At 41.2% G+C, this 17,937-nt stretch overlaps 1 protein-coding gene across 1 annotated transcript in view; it reads left to right on the top strand.

Moving 5' to 3' along the window:
* Positions 1-17,937, top strand: part of rgs12b (regulator of G protein signaling 12b) — a 195,393-nt gene that overhangs the window by 117,652 nt on the left and 59,804 nt on the right. The window contains exons 5-8 of the mRNA XM_080189495.1: positions 9,960-10,129; positions 12,260-12,352; positions 14,239-14,382; positions 15,008-15,187. Coding sequence (XP_080045621.1) covers positions 9,960-10,129; positions 12,260-12,352; positions 14,239-14,382; positions 15,008-15,187 — 587 coding nt within the window. The remainder of the gene's footprint in view (positions 1-9,959; positions 10,130-12,259; positions 12,353-14,238; positions 14,383-15,007; positions 15,188-17,937) is intronic.

The raw sequence follows: 17,937 nt of genomic DNA, 5'->3' as shown, positions 1-17,937 counted from the left end.
ATCATCAAACCACTCCTGTATTGAATGATGGTGAGCTTCTTGACTGTGTTGCAACATAACTATACAAGGACATCTGGCATAATCGCAAGTCAAAATATAGTATTAAGGCTTATCTAATTAATTCCACTGCAAATTAACGATAGATTTCAGTGAGGTAAAGGTACACTCTAAACTATGGAGAATGAAAACTTTCACACAACATTGGCCTGAGGTCATAGAATGGAATAAAAGCAGCAAAATATAGGAACGTAGGAGGGCCATTCAGCCCATTGCAGCTGCTCCACCATTTCTTTGATTATGGCTGATCAGACACTGCAATGCCTTTTACATTCACGATACCCATACCACTTTACATACTATTAATCAAAAATCTATCAATCTCTATCTTAAATATACTCAGTGACTGAGTACCCCCTGGAATAGAGAATTCCAAAGATTCACATCCCTCTCATAGAGTCATAAAGATTTACAGCATGGAAACAGACCCTTCAGCCTAACTTGTCCATGCCGCCCTTTTTTTTTAAGCCCCAAAGCTCATCCCAATTGCCTGCATTTGGCCTACATCCATCGTACCCATGTAACTATCTAAATGCTTTTTAAAAGGTAAAATTGTACCCACCTCTACTACTACCTCTGGCAGCTTGTTCCAGACACTCATCACCCTCTGTATGAAAAAATTGTCCCTCTGGACACCTTTATATCTCTCCCCTCTCACCTTAAGCCTATGCCCTCTAGTTTTAGACTCCCCTATCTTTGGGAAGAGATATTGACTATCTGCCTTGTCTATGCCCCTCATTGTCTTATAGATCTCTATAAGATCACCCCTCAGCTTCCTACGTTCCAGAGAGAAAAGTCCCAGTCTATTCAGCCTCTCCTTCTAACTCAATTGATTAAGTCCCAGTAGCAGCCTAGCAAATCTTTTCTGCACTCTTTCTAGTTTAATAATATCCTTTCTATAATAGGGTGACCAGAATGACACACAGTATTCCAAGTGTGGCCTTGCCAATTCCTTACACAACTTCAACAAGATGTCCCAACTCCTGTATTCAGTGTTCTAATCAATGATGAACTCTGTGTAAAGAAATTTCTCTTCATCTCAGTACTAAGTAGCCTTCCTCTTATTTTGGAATTATGCCCTCTGGTTCTAGACTCCCCAACGAAAGGGAGAACATGGTGCTGTTTTTTCACTGGTTAACTTGTGTAACAATTCACTGGAGCAACTGTTATTTAGTTTATATCAGCATGTAGCAAGAGTAATTTCTAAGTGATATAAAGCTTCCTTTTGAAAACAACAGATCTGTGTGTGTATGCTAACATCCTAAACCAAGAAATCCGAAGTATCCATCATTATATGGAGCTCTTTGTTTAGATTTTTAAGATAATTTAACCCAACCTAGTAATTTGAAACCATGGTGTCCCACCCAAATTACCCTGTTTACTTCTGCACCAGTAAGTTCATTTCTGAGTTTACTTGATGGTACCAGTGGTAGCAAATTAGTGATTTAAAAATCTCTTATCCAGTTGCAATGCTAATTAGATAAACCATTCTCTCCCAAAAATAAAATAAAGCTGCTACTCCAGTAGCATGTTGTAAAATAATTTTGACTTTATTACCCTGTCACTGAGAAGGCTGATGTGTTAGGTATTTTTCTTAATTGCATTTTGCAACAGATTTACAATGAAAGGGTTTGTCGGTTTCATAAATACTGTACTTGGCTGAAAGGGAGGAGCTGGAAAAATGTACACATTTTAAGTCCGCAGTCACAACCCTTTCCAGAAACAAAATACTTCTATTATGCATACACACGCTTTTAGTCATCTTAGCCTTTTATTAAACTAAGCTGTGCAACTAAAGCCTAAAAGCAAGCATTTAAAATTATTCATTAGTGGATAGTAATATTGCCCTGCAAAATACATGGTCATTATCATGTTAGTGCTTTCCTTCTGCTGGATTGTTTATATTAAAGAACAAAGAAAATTACAACACAGGAACAGGCCCTTCGGCCCTCCAAGCCTGCACCGACCATGCTGCCTGACTGAACTAAAAGCTCCTACCCGTCCGAGGGCCATATCCCTCTATTCCCATCCTATTCATGTATTTGTCAATTAAAACGCCCATTGTGTAAAACAAAACTTGCCTCCTGCGTCTGCTTTAAACCTTGCCCTTCGCACCTTAAACCTGTGCCCCCTGGGAAAAAGCTTCTGACTATCCTCTCTGTCCATGTCCCTCATAATTGTAAACATCTATCAAGTCACCCCTCAACCTCTGCTGTTCCAGTGAGAACAAACCAAATTTCTCCAACGTTTCCTGATAGCTAATGACCTCCATACTAGACAACATCTTGGTAGATCTTTTCTGTGCCCTCTCCAAAGCCTCCACATCCTTCTGCTGGTGTGGCAACCAGAATTGAACACTATATTCCAAGTGCAGCCTCACGAAGGCTCTATAAGACTGCAACATGATCTGCCAATTTTTAAACTCAATGCCCCGGCCGAAAAAGGCAAGCATGCCATATGCCTTCTTGACTGCCTTCTCCACGTGTGTTGCCACTTTCAATGACCTGTGTACTGTACACCCAGATCCCTCTGCCTATCAATACTCTTAAGAGTTCTGCCATTTACTGTATAGTTCCTATCCGCATCAAACCTTCCAAAATGTATTACCTCACATTTGTCTGGATTAAATTCCACCTGCCATCTCTCTGCCCAAGTCCCCCCATCAATCTATATCCTGCTGTATCCTCTGATGGCCCTCATAGCAATCTACAAATGAACCAACCTTTGTGTTGTCCACAAACTTACGAATTAAACCAGTTACCTGTTTCTCCAAATCGTTTATAATACAAACAGCAAGATTCCAGCACTGATCTCTGAGGAATGCCACTAGTCACAGCCGTCCATTCAGAAACACACCCTTCCACTGCTACTGTCTGTCTTCTGTGACCAAGTCCTTAACTAAGGACATTTATTTATTGGGGTAGTTAAAGATTTGTTTGCAAAAAAAATGAATTCTGCTGTCAGTACAAGTTTCAAATTCTGAATAAAGTAATACTGCACATTTTATATAGCTGTAAAAAGGCTTCAGTGCAGAGATATTAGTAGAGCTAGTATCAGTGTGACATTTTGTGTTTTGTGTGAGAGCACCAGAAGGAGGCAGTATCACACTTTGTGTTCACATAGGTTGCGTTATAATTCCATCCAGTGTAAACCAACCTTTTATATTTCAAAAATTGAAATTTAAAGAAGCTACCAAATTTACAATTTTATAAACTAAAAAAAGCTGGCAGTCCCATCTTAATATCCAAGTTCTATTTTCTTGCATCTGAGTTCCAGGAATGTAACGTTAAGAATGATCCTGAGCAGTTATCTTTCCTAAAATGATTCATCTGGTTTTACCAAACATAGGATGCTTCCCTGTACTGTACTTCTCTCTTGTGTACAAGTTACTTTCTCATTGGTTCATCAATAATTCATGTTTCTGTGGTAACAACAGGGTATAACTCCTCCTAAATAATTTAGCTAGCGCTCTTAAAGCTTTGTCTCTGACATTCTATCTGTTTCCTGTACTTGCGGTCATGAGGAAGAGGATTGTTTTGATCATGCAGGGAGGCAAACTCAACTGGTCTCATACATTTTCAACCATTCAGAGAGTGAACTGCATTTTCTTGATTTAAGAGTCAGACAATCTGCACAAAATGTCACAAAGGCTGACAGTAGTCCGCTTCCAGTTGTTGCTGGGAAAGTACAGTTGAGACTGGTATGGATTCTGGAGGTTGGTTTCCAGTGAATAGTTTAAAATATTTGGTGAGACGGCATTACAGTGGATCCTACCAGGTACAGTCAGGTAAGCAGGGACGGAGTATGTTAGCTATATATTCAGTTCTGTGGCAGTGGCTGCACTATCAGAAAAATGCAGAAAGATTTGTTTTTTCAAAATTGTGCTTCATGCAATTTTTGGGCAGCAACTTGTTCAGAATAAGTCTACGAGCCTACTAACTAGAGCTTGTAATATTAATGAACGAATACCGAATGCAGTTGTAAGATGCTCATCTATTCACTGAAGCCTAGAATTGCACTGGTGGCCAGTATTTTGATATGCAGTTGTGATATGATACATGTAGATTTGTGGTTAACAGCAGCACAAGCAAATTAGTTAAAAGTTAGTACAGCAACCGACTTCTCAACTTTGCTCAGTTGGTGCACACATTGCCCCACATTGTACAGACTAAAAGCGTTTGAAGGCGTGTACCCTACTGCCATTCACAGTTTAATGTGGAGTTAGTGACAGGCCCATTTTCAGTAAGGACCAGTAAATATCCAATGTTATACTTGTGTGTTTATGAACTGGATTTTGCGTGTAGTTAACAACATTTGTGCATCTGTGAACAAAAATTAATTGAACTTAAAATAACAAAGTTAATGTATCACTTTTAACAAAAGATAAATGTGGATTGGCACATTTATAGAGAAAGTGGGAGAGAGTGCATCTGCTGAAAGCTGGTCTAATTTTGGTTAAATTCAGATAATTTTAGCTATTTGATGTTGTATTTTGGCATTCCCTGAAGTCATGAACAGTGCTATAAATATATATGTAATGCAGGGTTTTCCCAAGGTAACAGTTGCTAAGATAAATGTCAACTGTGAAAAACATCTATCTAAATGTCAACTGTGAAAAACATCTATATAGATGATCTGGAGGAGGGAACCGAGTGTAGGGTGTCGAAATTTGCTGATGACACCAAGATTGGGGGAACGGCAAATTGTGCGGAGGGTGTGGAGAGTCTGCAGAAGGATCTAGATAGGCTGGGCGAATGGGCCAGGAAATGGCAAATGGAATTTAATGTTGGCAAGTGTGAGGTGGTCCACTTTGGTAGGAAGAATGGTAGGAAGGACTATTACTTACGTGGCGAAAAACTGCAGCAGGCGACGGTGCAGAGGGACCTCGGGGTCCTTGTGCCTGAGTCGCAAAAACCCAGCTTGCAGGTGCAGCAGGTGGTCAGGAAGGCGAATGGGATGCTGGCCTTCATAGCGAGGGGGATTGAATATAAAAGTAGGGAGGTCTTGCTGCAGCTGTATAGGGCATTGGTGAGGCCGCAGCTGGAGTACTGTGTGTAGTTTTGGGCGCCGCACCTGCGCAAAGATATTTTGGCCTTGGAGGGAGTGCAGAGGAGGTTTACTAGGCTGATACTGGAGTTGAGGGGGTTGAGCTATGAGGAGAGGCTGAATAAACTGGGCTTGTACTCGTTAGAGTTTAGAAGAATGAGGGGAGATCTCATTGAGACGTATAAGATGATGAATGGGATGGACAGGATAGAGGTGGAGAGACTCTTCCCGCTCAAAAAAGACAGTAGGACTAGGGGGCATAGCCTCAAGATAAAAGGGGGGCGGTTTAGAACGGAGTTGAGGAGGAACTTCTTCACTCAAAGGGTGGTGAATCTCTGGAATTCTCTGCCCGTTGAAGTGGTGGAGGCTGCCTCGCTAAATATTTTTAAGATGCGGGTTGAGGGGTTTTTGATAAGAGAGGGGATTAAGGGTTATGGGGAGAAAGCAGGAAAGTGGAACTGAGCAGCGACAGATAAGCCATGATCTTATTGAATGGCGGGGCAGGCTCGAAGGGCTAGATGGCCTACTCCTGCTCCTATTTCTTATGTTCTAGGAGTATCACGGTTCACAATTTATTAGGACATTTTTTAACCTGAAGACTTGGCTGTAAACTAGGAGAGGTGCTTTTTTTTAAGGAAAAGCTTGCCCATAAGGGTCTAGTTTCCCAAAACAGTCCATGCTGAGTTATGGATCAGTAGCTAGGTAGGAAAATGGTGATGGTAATTTGAGATGGAAGCATTTTCTTAAGATCCAGACAATGGATAATTCATAAGACTTGTCTGGTTATCCAAAAAGTCACTTTGAGCCATAATGTTGGAATGCCTTTTTGATCTGTGTGGGCTTTGAGAGTCGCTTTTAAATATTAGGACAGACATCAAAGGTGGAGGGAGCAGCAAGATTCAAAAGAACTTTTCCTTTGGGCTGGTGGACTTGTGTTTTTATGTACAGCAAAGGGCCTATTTAATTGGGCCAGGGCACACGTACCCATTATTGTTGAAAAGTGCATCAAGTTGTGTTAGTTGCATCAAACATGTCTCTTGTATTCTGCATGTTTTGGCTACATCAAATAAAGCAATTTAAGAAGGGAACTAATTGCCTCACCCAGTGTTAATTAATCACTGCAGGGGAGATTGATGTATTACACTTACAAACAGTTGTTTGGTAATAAGTTTGAATATTGCTGTAAAGAGGGACATATTGCTGAAGCTTTTCATCTTTCAGGGAAAGCATAATGATGCTAAGTTTCAAATGATCCCAACAATTTATACTATAAGAGAAAACGAGTACTGATTGGCAAGTTGACTCTGGCTGAGACATTGTCATGGAAAAAGCAGTGGCAAGACTTTAGGTAATTCAAAGAAGATGGAAATCTTGAACATGTTGCTGAGGATTGGTCTTTGCATATGTATGTTGATCTGGCAAGTATAATTGAGTCACATTATGAGCTCGACCGATTATCTTAAATTGGTTGTTAATGTAGCTTTCTGTGCACTCAGGATTGTTCAGTAAGTGCTACCTAATTGCAGAAACACCTCTAACAGTAAACTGTGTTTGCAACATCACACACCCCAAGAATTACCAAAGCAAGTGTAGCTTTTGGCAGAACATCATTCAAGATGGAAGAGGATTAAGCCCACTTACTAAACTGAAAGCCTAATGAGAAATAGTCCTGCCCACTCTGTTCCATGCATGCAAAACCTGGAACAGTTTAAAATTAAAGTTTATTTATTAGTCATAAATAGGTTTACATCAACACTGCAACTAATTTACTGTGAAAATCCCCTATTTGCCACATTCTGGTGCCTGTTCAGGTACATTGAGGGAGAATTTAGCATGGCCAATGCACCTAATGAGCATATTTTTCAGACTGTGGGAGGAAACTGGAGCTCCCAGAGGAAACCCACAGAGAGACGGGGAGAACATGTAGACTCCACACAGACAGTCACCCAAGCTGGGAACTGAATGCACTGTGAAGCAGCAGTGCTAACCACTGCATACCAGTGTCATGCCAAGAAACTCAGTAATTCACTTGAGCTGCCTTTGGTAGCCTCTGAATGTCAGGGCAAAATACGAGACAATGTGGTGCTCACCCAAGCTAGCATTTTTAAAGAAATCATTTTTGGGACAACAGTGCCATTGGCTGCGCTCCATTTCAGAGGGCAGTTGAGAGTCAATCACATTGCTGTGGCTCTGGAGTCATAAGTAGGCCAGACCAGGTAAGGTCGGTGGATTTCCTTCCCTTAAGGACATCAGAGAACGTGATGGGTTTTTACAATCATGGTTTCATGGTCATCATTAGACTTTAAATTCTGGATTTTTATTGAATTCAAATTTCATCATCTACCATGACAGGATTTGAACCCAGATCTTCAGTTCTTTCCCTGGGTCTCTGGATTACTAGTCTAGTGACAATACCACTGACCACTGTCTCTGTGCATGCCATATAACCACCCTGTATTGAGCTAGATGCAATTATTTTGGGCAGGTCATATAGCCAGAGTGCCTGACACTTGCTTACCCAAGCAAATCTTCTACAGAGAGCTTGAGCCTGGGTGTGTTGTCATGTCAGCCAAAGGAGGTCTACAAAGACACTACAGAGACTTCATTTAGGAGCTTTGATATTGATTACAAGTACTGGAGAAAAGTGCCTATAATTGCTGTGCCAGGCACAACCAAATGGAAAGTGGCCCAGACTCCTCTGAAAACAAGTGCATGTCAGAGGTAAAGAAAAAAAATCAAGGAGATGAAATCCTGAGTAAGCAGCTTGTTCAAAACTCAGTCATGGGCACCACAGTGGTTAGCACTGCTGTCTCACAACGCCAGGGATTCGGGTGCAATTCTGGCCTTGGGTCACTATAGACCTTGCAAGTTCTACCCATGTCTGCATGGGTTTCCTCCAGGTTGTCCTGTTTCATTCCAGTGCAACGATGTGCAGGTTAGGTGGATTGGCCATGCTAAATTGCTCCTTGGGGCGGGATTTATGGGCTGTGCTTGCCCTAAGGTTGGAAAATCCGCCCAAGGTTAACAAATCTTTGTATGGTCCATGTCTTTCCTGCTATGATTCCCGTGGCGGACAGGTTAGGAAAATTAGACCCATAATGTTCCAAGATGGGTAGGTGAAGGGAATTATTGGGATAAATATGTTGGGTTATGGGGATAGGGTGGGACTGGATGAGATGGTCTGATGGAGAGTCATAGCATCATAGAAATCCTACAGTACAGAAAGAGGCCACTCAATCCATTGAGTCTGCACCGTCCACAATTCCATCCAGCCCCACCCCCATTTTACCCACTAATCCCTGTCTAACCTGTGCATCTCAGGCCACTAAGGGGTAATTTTGGCATGGCCAACCTACCCCGCACATCTTTGGACTATGGGAGGAAACCGGAGCACCCAGAGGAAACCCACGCAGACACGAGGAGAATGTGCAAACTTCACAAAGACAGCGACCCAAGTCGGGAATCGAACCTAGGTCCCTGGAGCTGTGAAGCAGCAGTGCTAATCACTATGCTACCGCGCTGCCCTAAGTCGGTCTAGGCTTGATGGGCCAAATGACCTCCCTCTTGTACTGTTGGGATTCTGTGGTATTCTGGATATAGATTTGGATTAGCAGTCAATAGGTACTCACTGGAACACCACTAAACATCCCAGATAGTGAAGATTTGCATAAAAGGATGAACAAGGAACCATTACTGAATTGGTATTTCTGTTTAGTAATTGGATCGTTGGTCCTTTGCAAATATGTTTGTTGAACTGAAGTAACAGACTTTTATTACAGGATTGTGGAGCAAAGAGAAGGAAAGAGGACTAATTGGACAAGTCTCGAATATGCACAATGGGTAGACCAACATTCCTCTCTGTGATAAAATTTTATCTTCCGGCTTTTATGATAATAACTGTTAGAATTCGCCGTCATTACTGCTCTAAAATTGACAGCAATTTCTGGAGTTAATACTCAGGGAGGCGATGGTTTAACAGTATTATCACTAGACTATTAATCCAGAAATTCAGCCAATGTTCTGGGGACCCAGGTTCGAATCCCGCCACGGCAGCGGTGGAATTTGAATTCAGGAAAAAAAAATCTGGAATTAAGAATCTACTGATGACCATAAAACCAGTGTTGATTATTGGAAAAACCCATCTGGTTCACTAATGTGCTTTAGGGAAGGAAATCTGCCATTCTTACCTGTTCTGGCCTACATTTGATTCCAGAACCACAGCAAGACGGTTGATTCTCAAATGCCCTCGGGCAACTAGGAATGGGCAATAAATGCTGGCCGGCCAGCCAGCAATCGCCGATGTCGCGCAAGTGAAAAAAAAGTTAAAATGGACATCCAGAAGTTGCTGTCATTGCTTCCACACTTGCTCATTGGGGTTGCTGTTGAAGTACCCTCAGATTGTAGTCAAGTAGAAATCACCAAAGTGAGCCAAACTTGCCTTTTACGCTGTTAGATTTGCTGTAAAAATCCTTTAAAATATATATGCTTGGGGGTGAATGAAGTGCCACTGGATTTTTAATGGTGTACTAAGTTCATAATTGCTGCTGAATAGTCTTGAGGTCTCTGGTTTGCTTTCGTGAGATTACTTCAATCTGTTTACCCTGTTCACTGTTGCTAAATACCTGAGGATTCCCTTGACTTGATGTCAGATTCAAATTGACATTAGGAAAGAGGAAATCCATTACACACAGTGCTCACTTTTTGTGACAGTTTTTTTTAGGTCAGTGGCGACCGCTTTTATTTCGCTACTGCCTTGTGATTCAATTATATTCAGTTGGCTTTGATCTGGTGCAGATTACAGCATAGCATAATACAAATCCATTTGTGAGTTACACCATTGTTACTTTGTTTGGCAGAATTAAACAATGCAGATCTCAAGAACTACAACAGTGAGAACAGCATCAACAGCAATGCTAGTCTTCCCAGTGTCCAGAGCTGCAGAAAACACGCAGAGCGGCAAGTAGCAAGTTGGGCTGTATGTTTTGAACGACTTCTGCAAGATCCAGTTGGCACCAGATATTTTTCTGTAAGTAAACTCTCTTCACTGCAATGCCACTCTGGAAAGGAATATATGACCCTTAGAAGATGAGCAATGTGGTATATGTCTGAACTTGCCCTGTGTACGCCATATCATTGGATGTCCTCTGCCTTTTAGAAGTGCACTGCAGAATATTCAAGAGGTTTTAGAAGAAAGGGATAGCAGGAAGAACAATTGGAATTGTTGTGTGAAAATGTGCTTGGCTTCTCCATTCACGCTGCAAGACATAAATGGTGAAAGATTTTAATGTTTTAATCAGTGTTTAGGCATTTTTGTTTATGATTATCGTTTCAGTTTTTACATAGAATTATAGCATTCTTACCATTCAGAAGGAGGCAGTTTGACTCAGTGGGTGGAATTTTCTGACTGCACTTGTCCCAAAACTGGAAAAGCCTGCCGAGGTCAACGGACCTTTCCATGGTCCACCTTTCGCATGCTCCAATTCCCGTGGCGAGTGGAGTGAGAAAATTTGCCCATTGAGTCTGCACCAATTCTCCAACAGAGCATCTTACCTAGGCCCTATGTCTATAACCCCAGGTATTTACTCTGCTAATCCCCTAACCTACACATTTTACAGCATTTAAGGGGCAATTTAGCATGGGCAATTTAGCATGACCAATTCACCTAATCCACACATCTGTGGACTGTGGAAGTAAACCGGACACCTGGAAGAACCCCACACAGATGTGGGAAGAATGTGCAAACTCCACACAGTCAGACACCCTGGGCCAGAATCAAACTTGGGCCCCTGCCACTGTGAGGCAGCAGTGCTAACCACTGTGCCGCTATGCTGCCATTGATCCACTCTAATGCTTAATGAGAGCTGCTATCCAATTTTGAGCTTTGCAATTTACCCCTTTTACAAGATTCAGCTCTTTTTATGGGGTAATCATGTTTTAATGCCCATATCAAATGCCTAGTTCAAATCCAATAGAACAGAAGAGCAATAAATTAACTTGGTTAAATATGTGTAATTTTGGTACTTTGTTCACCAATATTTGTATTGTGGAACTTTGTATTGAAACACTGAGGTTTTCCCTAAAAGGCCAGATATTCACAAGCACAGTTGGAAGGGCCCCAAATTTGCTCTCCAGTCAAAGCAAGGTAGATAATCCCCGATGATTCAATTGTAGGTAAATTACTGTTAACTTCTGCTTTGAGCTAGGAAGGGGATGTTTGCCTCTCCTGATCACGATCCAATGGCATGGAAGAAAATGTGAATATGTGGTACCTGGCCTATTTTTTGACTTTGCCAAAAAGAAATTAGGTAGATTTGTTTCAGCTGCTGTATAATCAGATAATAACATATTGAAAGTAAATCCACACAAGTCTAAGTATGCCTGTGTTCTTGCTGCCTTGTTGATAGGATTGCATTAAAATGTCTGGCAGGCATTCAACAGCTTTCTTCTTAATTTTACTTTGATCATGAGATTAGATACAAGTTCTGAGAATTAAAAGTGCAATGCATTTCATAGTTCTAGAATATTGTACTGATATTGATGCTGCTGCAGAAGTTTGTTTTTTGCGTATTTGGATAATATTCTGTTGTCTAGTTGATAAAAGCTGTGCTTTGTAGCTAAGGAAGTGGTCAAGAACCACATTGGGACTCTGAAGGGACCTTCATTGCAATTGATGAAATGTACTTGAAGAAGCATCTTAGCAAGGATTTTGCTAAACAATGCTATTCCACTGTACTTTCTGCAATTAGGCATGTATCCTTTCCTGAACATTGTAATAATCATGGTGATTCTAAAGTCATTTTGAATTTTTCATTCTGTCAAAGCTTCACAAACAGGACATGTATCCAAGGGATGGATATGTCCCCTTCGTGTTTTAGTGTTTCTGCAGGGATATTGTCATGACAATATTCAGGTTCTTCGCCGGTATATCAGTCTAGATTTTGTGTTCAGATTCAAAGTTCAACTATTTGACACAGATACATAAGTGTTACTGACTGAGTCAAGCTGACACTTTTAATATATGTACATAATATGTCTTTACCTAAGTATACTTACCTCAGAATCAAGTTTCACAAGAGACAAGGTTAATAGAACTTTTCCTGTATTGGATCAATTAATATAGCAGCCTATTATATGTTGCCTTGTTTTACATTATTAGGAATTCCTTAAGAAAGAATTCAGTGAAGAAAACATTTTGTTCTGGCAGAATTGTGAGTACTTCAGCCAAATCTCGCAGCATGATAAGAAACAGGTGAGAAATATATGAAGACGTTAACTTTTTTCATGACAATTTTCTTGCCTCTGCACTCCATCTTCTTCATAGAAAGCACTCCTCCAAACTGACTCTCTTAGGTTTTGTAACCATGAGCGAAAATAATGATAAGGATATACTTTTCTATAAATAAACATGAAGCCTGTATTATTATAATAGTTGCACCAGCATTAAGATGCATTAAATAACAACGAACCCAAACGTATCCTCTTTATCATGGCCTCTTGGCTTAATGTGAACCATGCAGTTTCAATATTTGCAGTATTTTGCTTTGTCTTGCCAATATAAACACTGTTTACTGTGGTCTACAATATGGTGTTGCAAGAAACTTCAAGGGAAAAACAGTAAAGAAAGTGGAGACGCCAAAAGACATCTCAAGCAGTTGTCGCAGCTTGTGGGGAGTATAGTGTTCTGTTCCCAACTCCCTACCTCTTATTCCTTGAGATTTAATAACTCCTCAGCACTTTGTTAAAAGGGATGCTGCCAAGTAAGTCTGTAATCTGTCTGGGGACATGTTGTTACTTCTTTTTCTCAAAGCAAAAATCTTAACCTCGTTAAATGCAGTGCATGCCTCCCTGTCCGCTCCCAACATGTCACAGATTTTATAGCGTAATGGTGGTGTTGGATTGTCTGCCCGCCATTGGGCCTATTAAGGCATTTAAATGGCCAATTAATGGCAGGTGGGAGAGGAACCTCCTTTGGGGGCCCTCGATACTCATAAAACCCACCCTCTCCCAACTCCTGGTCATCCATCCTGCTTTATCTGCCCCATTCAGCCTAGATCCTCAACGCCACTTGCTGGTGCCTGTCTGCCTTGTTCCTGGCAATACCTTGGACTTGATAAAAGCAAAATACTGTGTATGCTGGAAACCTGAAATAAAAAGGGAAAATGCTGGAAAAACTCAGCAAGCCTGGCCGTATCTGTGGAGAAAGAAACAAGAGTTAAAATTTCGATTCTGTATGATTCTTCCTCAGATATCCTGGGCTACACATGCTCTTGGTAGTTCCAGCAGTGGCCATTACTCAAACATGATGCTGTTGAGCTACAGATCAGCCAGCCATCCAACTGGCCAGCACCTCCCTATGGTGTGTCTTCCTGCCAAGATAGGGTTGGGAGTTTCATCTTAAAGCACCTAACTGTGCTTCTAGTGTTAAATTGCAGTGGGGCAGCCAGCAGTATTGTGGGCAGGCTGCCCTGCCTCCATCCCACTCCCCCGACTTTTGAGCAGGGCAGGCAGGGATCACTATCCTGTAAAATCCAGCCCTTAAATGCAACTGGTTGCAGCACAGCAAAGGTATTCGACCCAAATGTCTAATCATAGTTTTAAAACCGCAAAACTGGGAGATGGTTTGACACTTAATTGCAGGGTTGCAATTTCTTGCAAAGGTTAGGTTGAATTTGTTCCACTTCTGCAAGAATTTTTTGTCATGATTCGACGCATTTTAGGCATTTATTGACTTGCTCCATTAAAAAAATAAATCCAGCATGTGTAACTGTTAAAATTGGTTAAAAGTTTTAAGTTGTTTAGAACACAGCGCAGTACAGGCCCTTCGGCCCTCGATGTTGCGCCGACCAGTGGAACCAATCTAATGACCCTCTAACCTAAACCATTCCAATGTTATCCATATGCCTATCCACTGACTATTTGAACGCCCTTAAAGTTGGCAAGTCCACAACTGCTGCAGGCAGGGCATTCCATACCCTTACTACCCTTGTTATACTATGCTTCAGCCTGGTGTTACTTGATGTTTGTGAAGGTTAAAGTAGTTACAATTTTTCTTACTTCGTGTATTTATTTGTTAAAGTATCCATTTGTTAATCATGTGAAATATATTTTACAGCTTTTTGTTGTTTGATTCCACAGCTTTTGTATCGAGCTCGGGAGATCTACAACAACTTTTTATCCAACAAGGCAGTCACCCCTGTCAATATTGACAGCCAGGCACAGTTAGCTGATGATATCATTAATGCACCACATCCAGATATGTTTAAAGAGCAGCAACTCCAGGTATAGAAATACAAGCTGAGCGTTCGTTCATTCACAAGATCCGCTGATTAAATTCTTTCCCCACTATCTCCTCACTCAAAAAAACATTAAGTTGTGATGAAGTACTTTTGTAGTAGTCATAACACTGTCAAGTAGGCCTAATTGCAGAAAACATCCAACCTATGAAGGAAGTTTCTGTAACCTGTAGAGGGATATGGACCAAATGTGGGCAATTGGGACTAGCTTAATGGTTTTAAAAAACTGCGGCATGGACAAGTTGGGCTGAAGGGCCTCTTTCCATGCTGTAAACCTCTATGACTCTAACCATTGTTTTCGAATTCACATTCTGATAACAATATATTTGTTGCTTTGCTTGTTATTCAGTTGTATATTATTTTTCTTTTTTTTTACACAAAGCATGGAAAAGTAACATTCTGACCGGAATTCTCCAGTTGCTCATGTCCTGCTGCCACTACCAGTGAGGATGGAGAATTTGACATTCAGCCAAATCTCCGTTCACTGGAGTGGGACTAGGGAATCCCACTGGTGTGAACAGTCGGAGGATTCTGGCCCCCACTTTTCTCTTGTTCTGAAAATAACTGTTTTAGAAAAAACATGACCACAATATTTCTTTCCTCCCAAGTAGATTTTTAACTTGATGAAGTTTGACAGCTACACTCGTTTTTTGAAATCAACACTGTACCAAGAATGCATGTTAGCAGAGGTGGAAGGTCGCAGCTTACCTGATCCTTGCCAGGTACCATGCAGTCCTGCCTCAAGACACAGTGCCAGCTCGGACCGGTCCAACCATTCCACCCCAAACAAAGTATGTACTTGACCTTTAAACATTCTTATTAACTTCAATTTATACATGAGTTGAGGGTCGTGGGGTAGGATGAGGGGAAGAAAGACACCTAGGATTCTCACCTCCTGGCCATTATCCAGTGCTCCACACAGAAGGTAAGTGTATAAGTGAGGGCAGGATTGAAGTTCAAAAACGTGCCAGTGCTCATTCACTTTGGCATTTGGGTGACATAATGTACGGTATCCATGAAACTGCAGCCCAGCATGTCGCCCATGCCTCCTGAAAAGAAGGTAAGGAAATCAAGGAGGAGGAAGCAGAACAACATGGGTGGCACAGTGGTTAGGACTGCTGCCTCACGGCACCAGGGACTCTGGTTCAATTCTGGCCTTGGATCACTGTCTGTGTGGAGTTTGCACATTCTCCCTGTGCTTGTGTGGGTTTCCTCCGGGTTCTTCGATTTCCTCCACAGTCCAAAGATGTGTGGGGTAGGTTGATTGGCCATGCTAAATTGCCCCTTAGTGTCAGGGGATTAGCAGCGTAAATATGTGAAGTTATGGGAATAGAGCCCGGGTGGGATTGTGGTTTATGCAGACTTGATGGGCTGAATGGCCTCCTTCTACACTGCAGGGATTCTATGACTAAGAGAAAACACAGCTTCAAAAGATAAGTGAGTTGCATTCTTGTTCACAATCAAATGAGTCACTTGTTAAGTCCAATTAATGTTGTCAATTCCATGCAAACAGCAAGAGGCTGGGAACATGTTTCAGCATAGATAAAGAGCACCCTTAATTCCTCTACAGCACATTCATTCTTATTTCCATTGAATAGTGGTGGAAACTGATAAAATGCGAAATGCCTGCATCCTTGATTTACTCTGATGCAAGTTATTTAAAATGAATGTTGGTATGCATTATGCTATGAGAGTATGAGTATGGACTTTATAGAGAAGAGACCAATTCATATTCCATTGGCATTAATGTAAGCAAATAATCTATCAGCATCTATGAAAGAGAAAAGGCAGGTGAGGATTTTAAGTTTATACAAATCACCGGAATTGAAAGCTTAAAGGTATGTGTGCACCTTTATATTGGGCAAATGGAGAAATGATTTGAGGGAAGGGAGGAGGGACAACAGATACTGATATGATCTGATGATGTAATTAAGTCAACTATCCTTCTAACTGTTCAATAATGAAGTAATGAAGCTGCTCTGAGTCGTCTTCAATCCTACACATACGTCCATCATGTGAATTAGGAGCAGGAGGAAGCCATTTGGCCCCTTGATTCTGCTTTGCCATCAAGACCATCTGACTGTGGCTTCAACTCCACTTTCCTGCCTGCTATTTAGTCACCTCCACTTTTGAGTGATCAAACTTTTTGAGTTTTCCAAATTTTCCAAGATTCTGGAGCGGTGACATCAGAGTGGAAAATAGCAAATGGAGGAAGACACAAAACTGCAGGCCGGTTAGACCTGATATCTGTCATAGGAAAAATGCTGGGATCTATTATCAAGGAGATTGAAGGAAAGCACTTAGAGAATCTCAATGCAATCAGATGGAGTCAACATAATTTTGTGGAAGGGAAAATGTGTTTGGCTAATTTATTACTTTGCTTGTTAATTACTCAATGTGGATGAAGGGTAACCTGTAGATACGGCTTTCTTGGATTTCAGGAAGGCATTTAATAAGATTCCACATCAAAGATTGCTACACGAAATAGGAACTAAAGTGTAAAATACCATGAATATAGAGAGGATTGGTTAGTTGACAGGCAATGGAGAATAGGGATAACTGGCTCACTTTTGGTTTGGAAAGGTGTAATGATTGAAGTGCCACTGGGACCAGTTCGATCTCTTGACTTTTTACAATTTACATCAATGACATGGATGAAGGGACTGAATATATTGTAGCTTAATTTACTGGTGACACCAAGCTAGTAGGAAAGTAAGTTATCAAAAGGGGTTAGAGAGCCTGTAAGGAGATATGAGCAGGCTAAGTTAGTGGCCAAAACTTTGGCAGATGGAGTATAATGTGGGGAAATGTGAACTTGTCCAAATTGACAGGAAGAATGAGAGGTGACCATATTGAAATATATAAGATCCTGAGTGAACTTGACCATGTAGATGCTGAAAGGATGTTTTCCTTTGTGGGAGAGACAAGATCTAGGTGACACACCCCTTAAAGTAAGGTGTCTGCCAATTAAGACACAGATGAGGTTTTTTTCTCTTGCGGGTCATTAGTCACTGGAATTCTCTTCCCCAGAGAGCAGTGGAGGCTGGGTCATTGAATATTCTTAAGACTGAGTTAAGATAGATTCTCTGTCGAAGGTCATCCACATTCGAAATGTTGGCTCTATTCTTTCTCCACAGATGCTGTCAGGCCTGCTGGGTTTCTCCAGCATTTTCTGTTTTTGTTTCAGAATACAGCATCCAAAATAATTTGCCTTTATCTTGGATAGATTCTTGATTGATGAGAGAGTCAAAGAGGATAGACAGGAAAGTAGAGCCCGCAACCAGATCAGACATGATCTTATCAAATGGTAGCACAGGCTCGTGGGGTGGAATGGCCTATTCTTCCTAATTCATATGTGAAAGCAACAAGATTATTGGAAATCATCATCACCCCTATATTTCACTCTAAGTCACACCACATCCTTAATTGGGCATATGTTTCCATTCATTCAGTGTGCTTGGTCAATATCCTGGAATCACCCACTGTGGGGGAACCATGAACATGGGACTATAACAATTTGTTGGGAGTTTAGAAGTTTGAG

This window comes from Carcharhinus amblyrhynchos, chromosome 5, assembly GCF_965287045.1.
Source record: "Carcharhinus amblyrhynchos chromosome 5, sCarAmb.v2.hapA, whole genome shotgun sequence".
NCBI classification, from domain to species: Eukaryota; Metazoa; Chordata; class Chondrichthyes; order Carcharhiniformes; family Carcharhinidae; genus Carcharhinus; species Carcharhinus amblyrhynchos.
The sequence above is the reverse complement of the archived record's forward strand: the minus strand, read 5'-3'. Positions and strand labels throughout refer to the sequence as shown.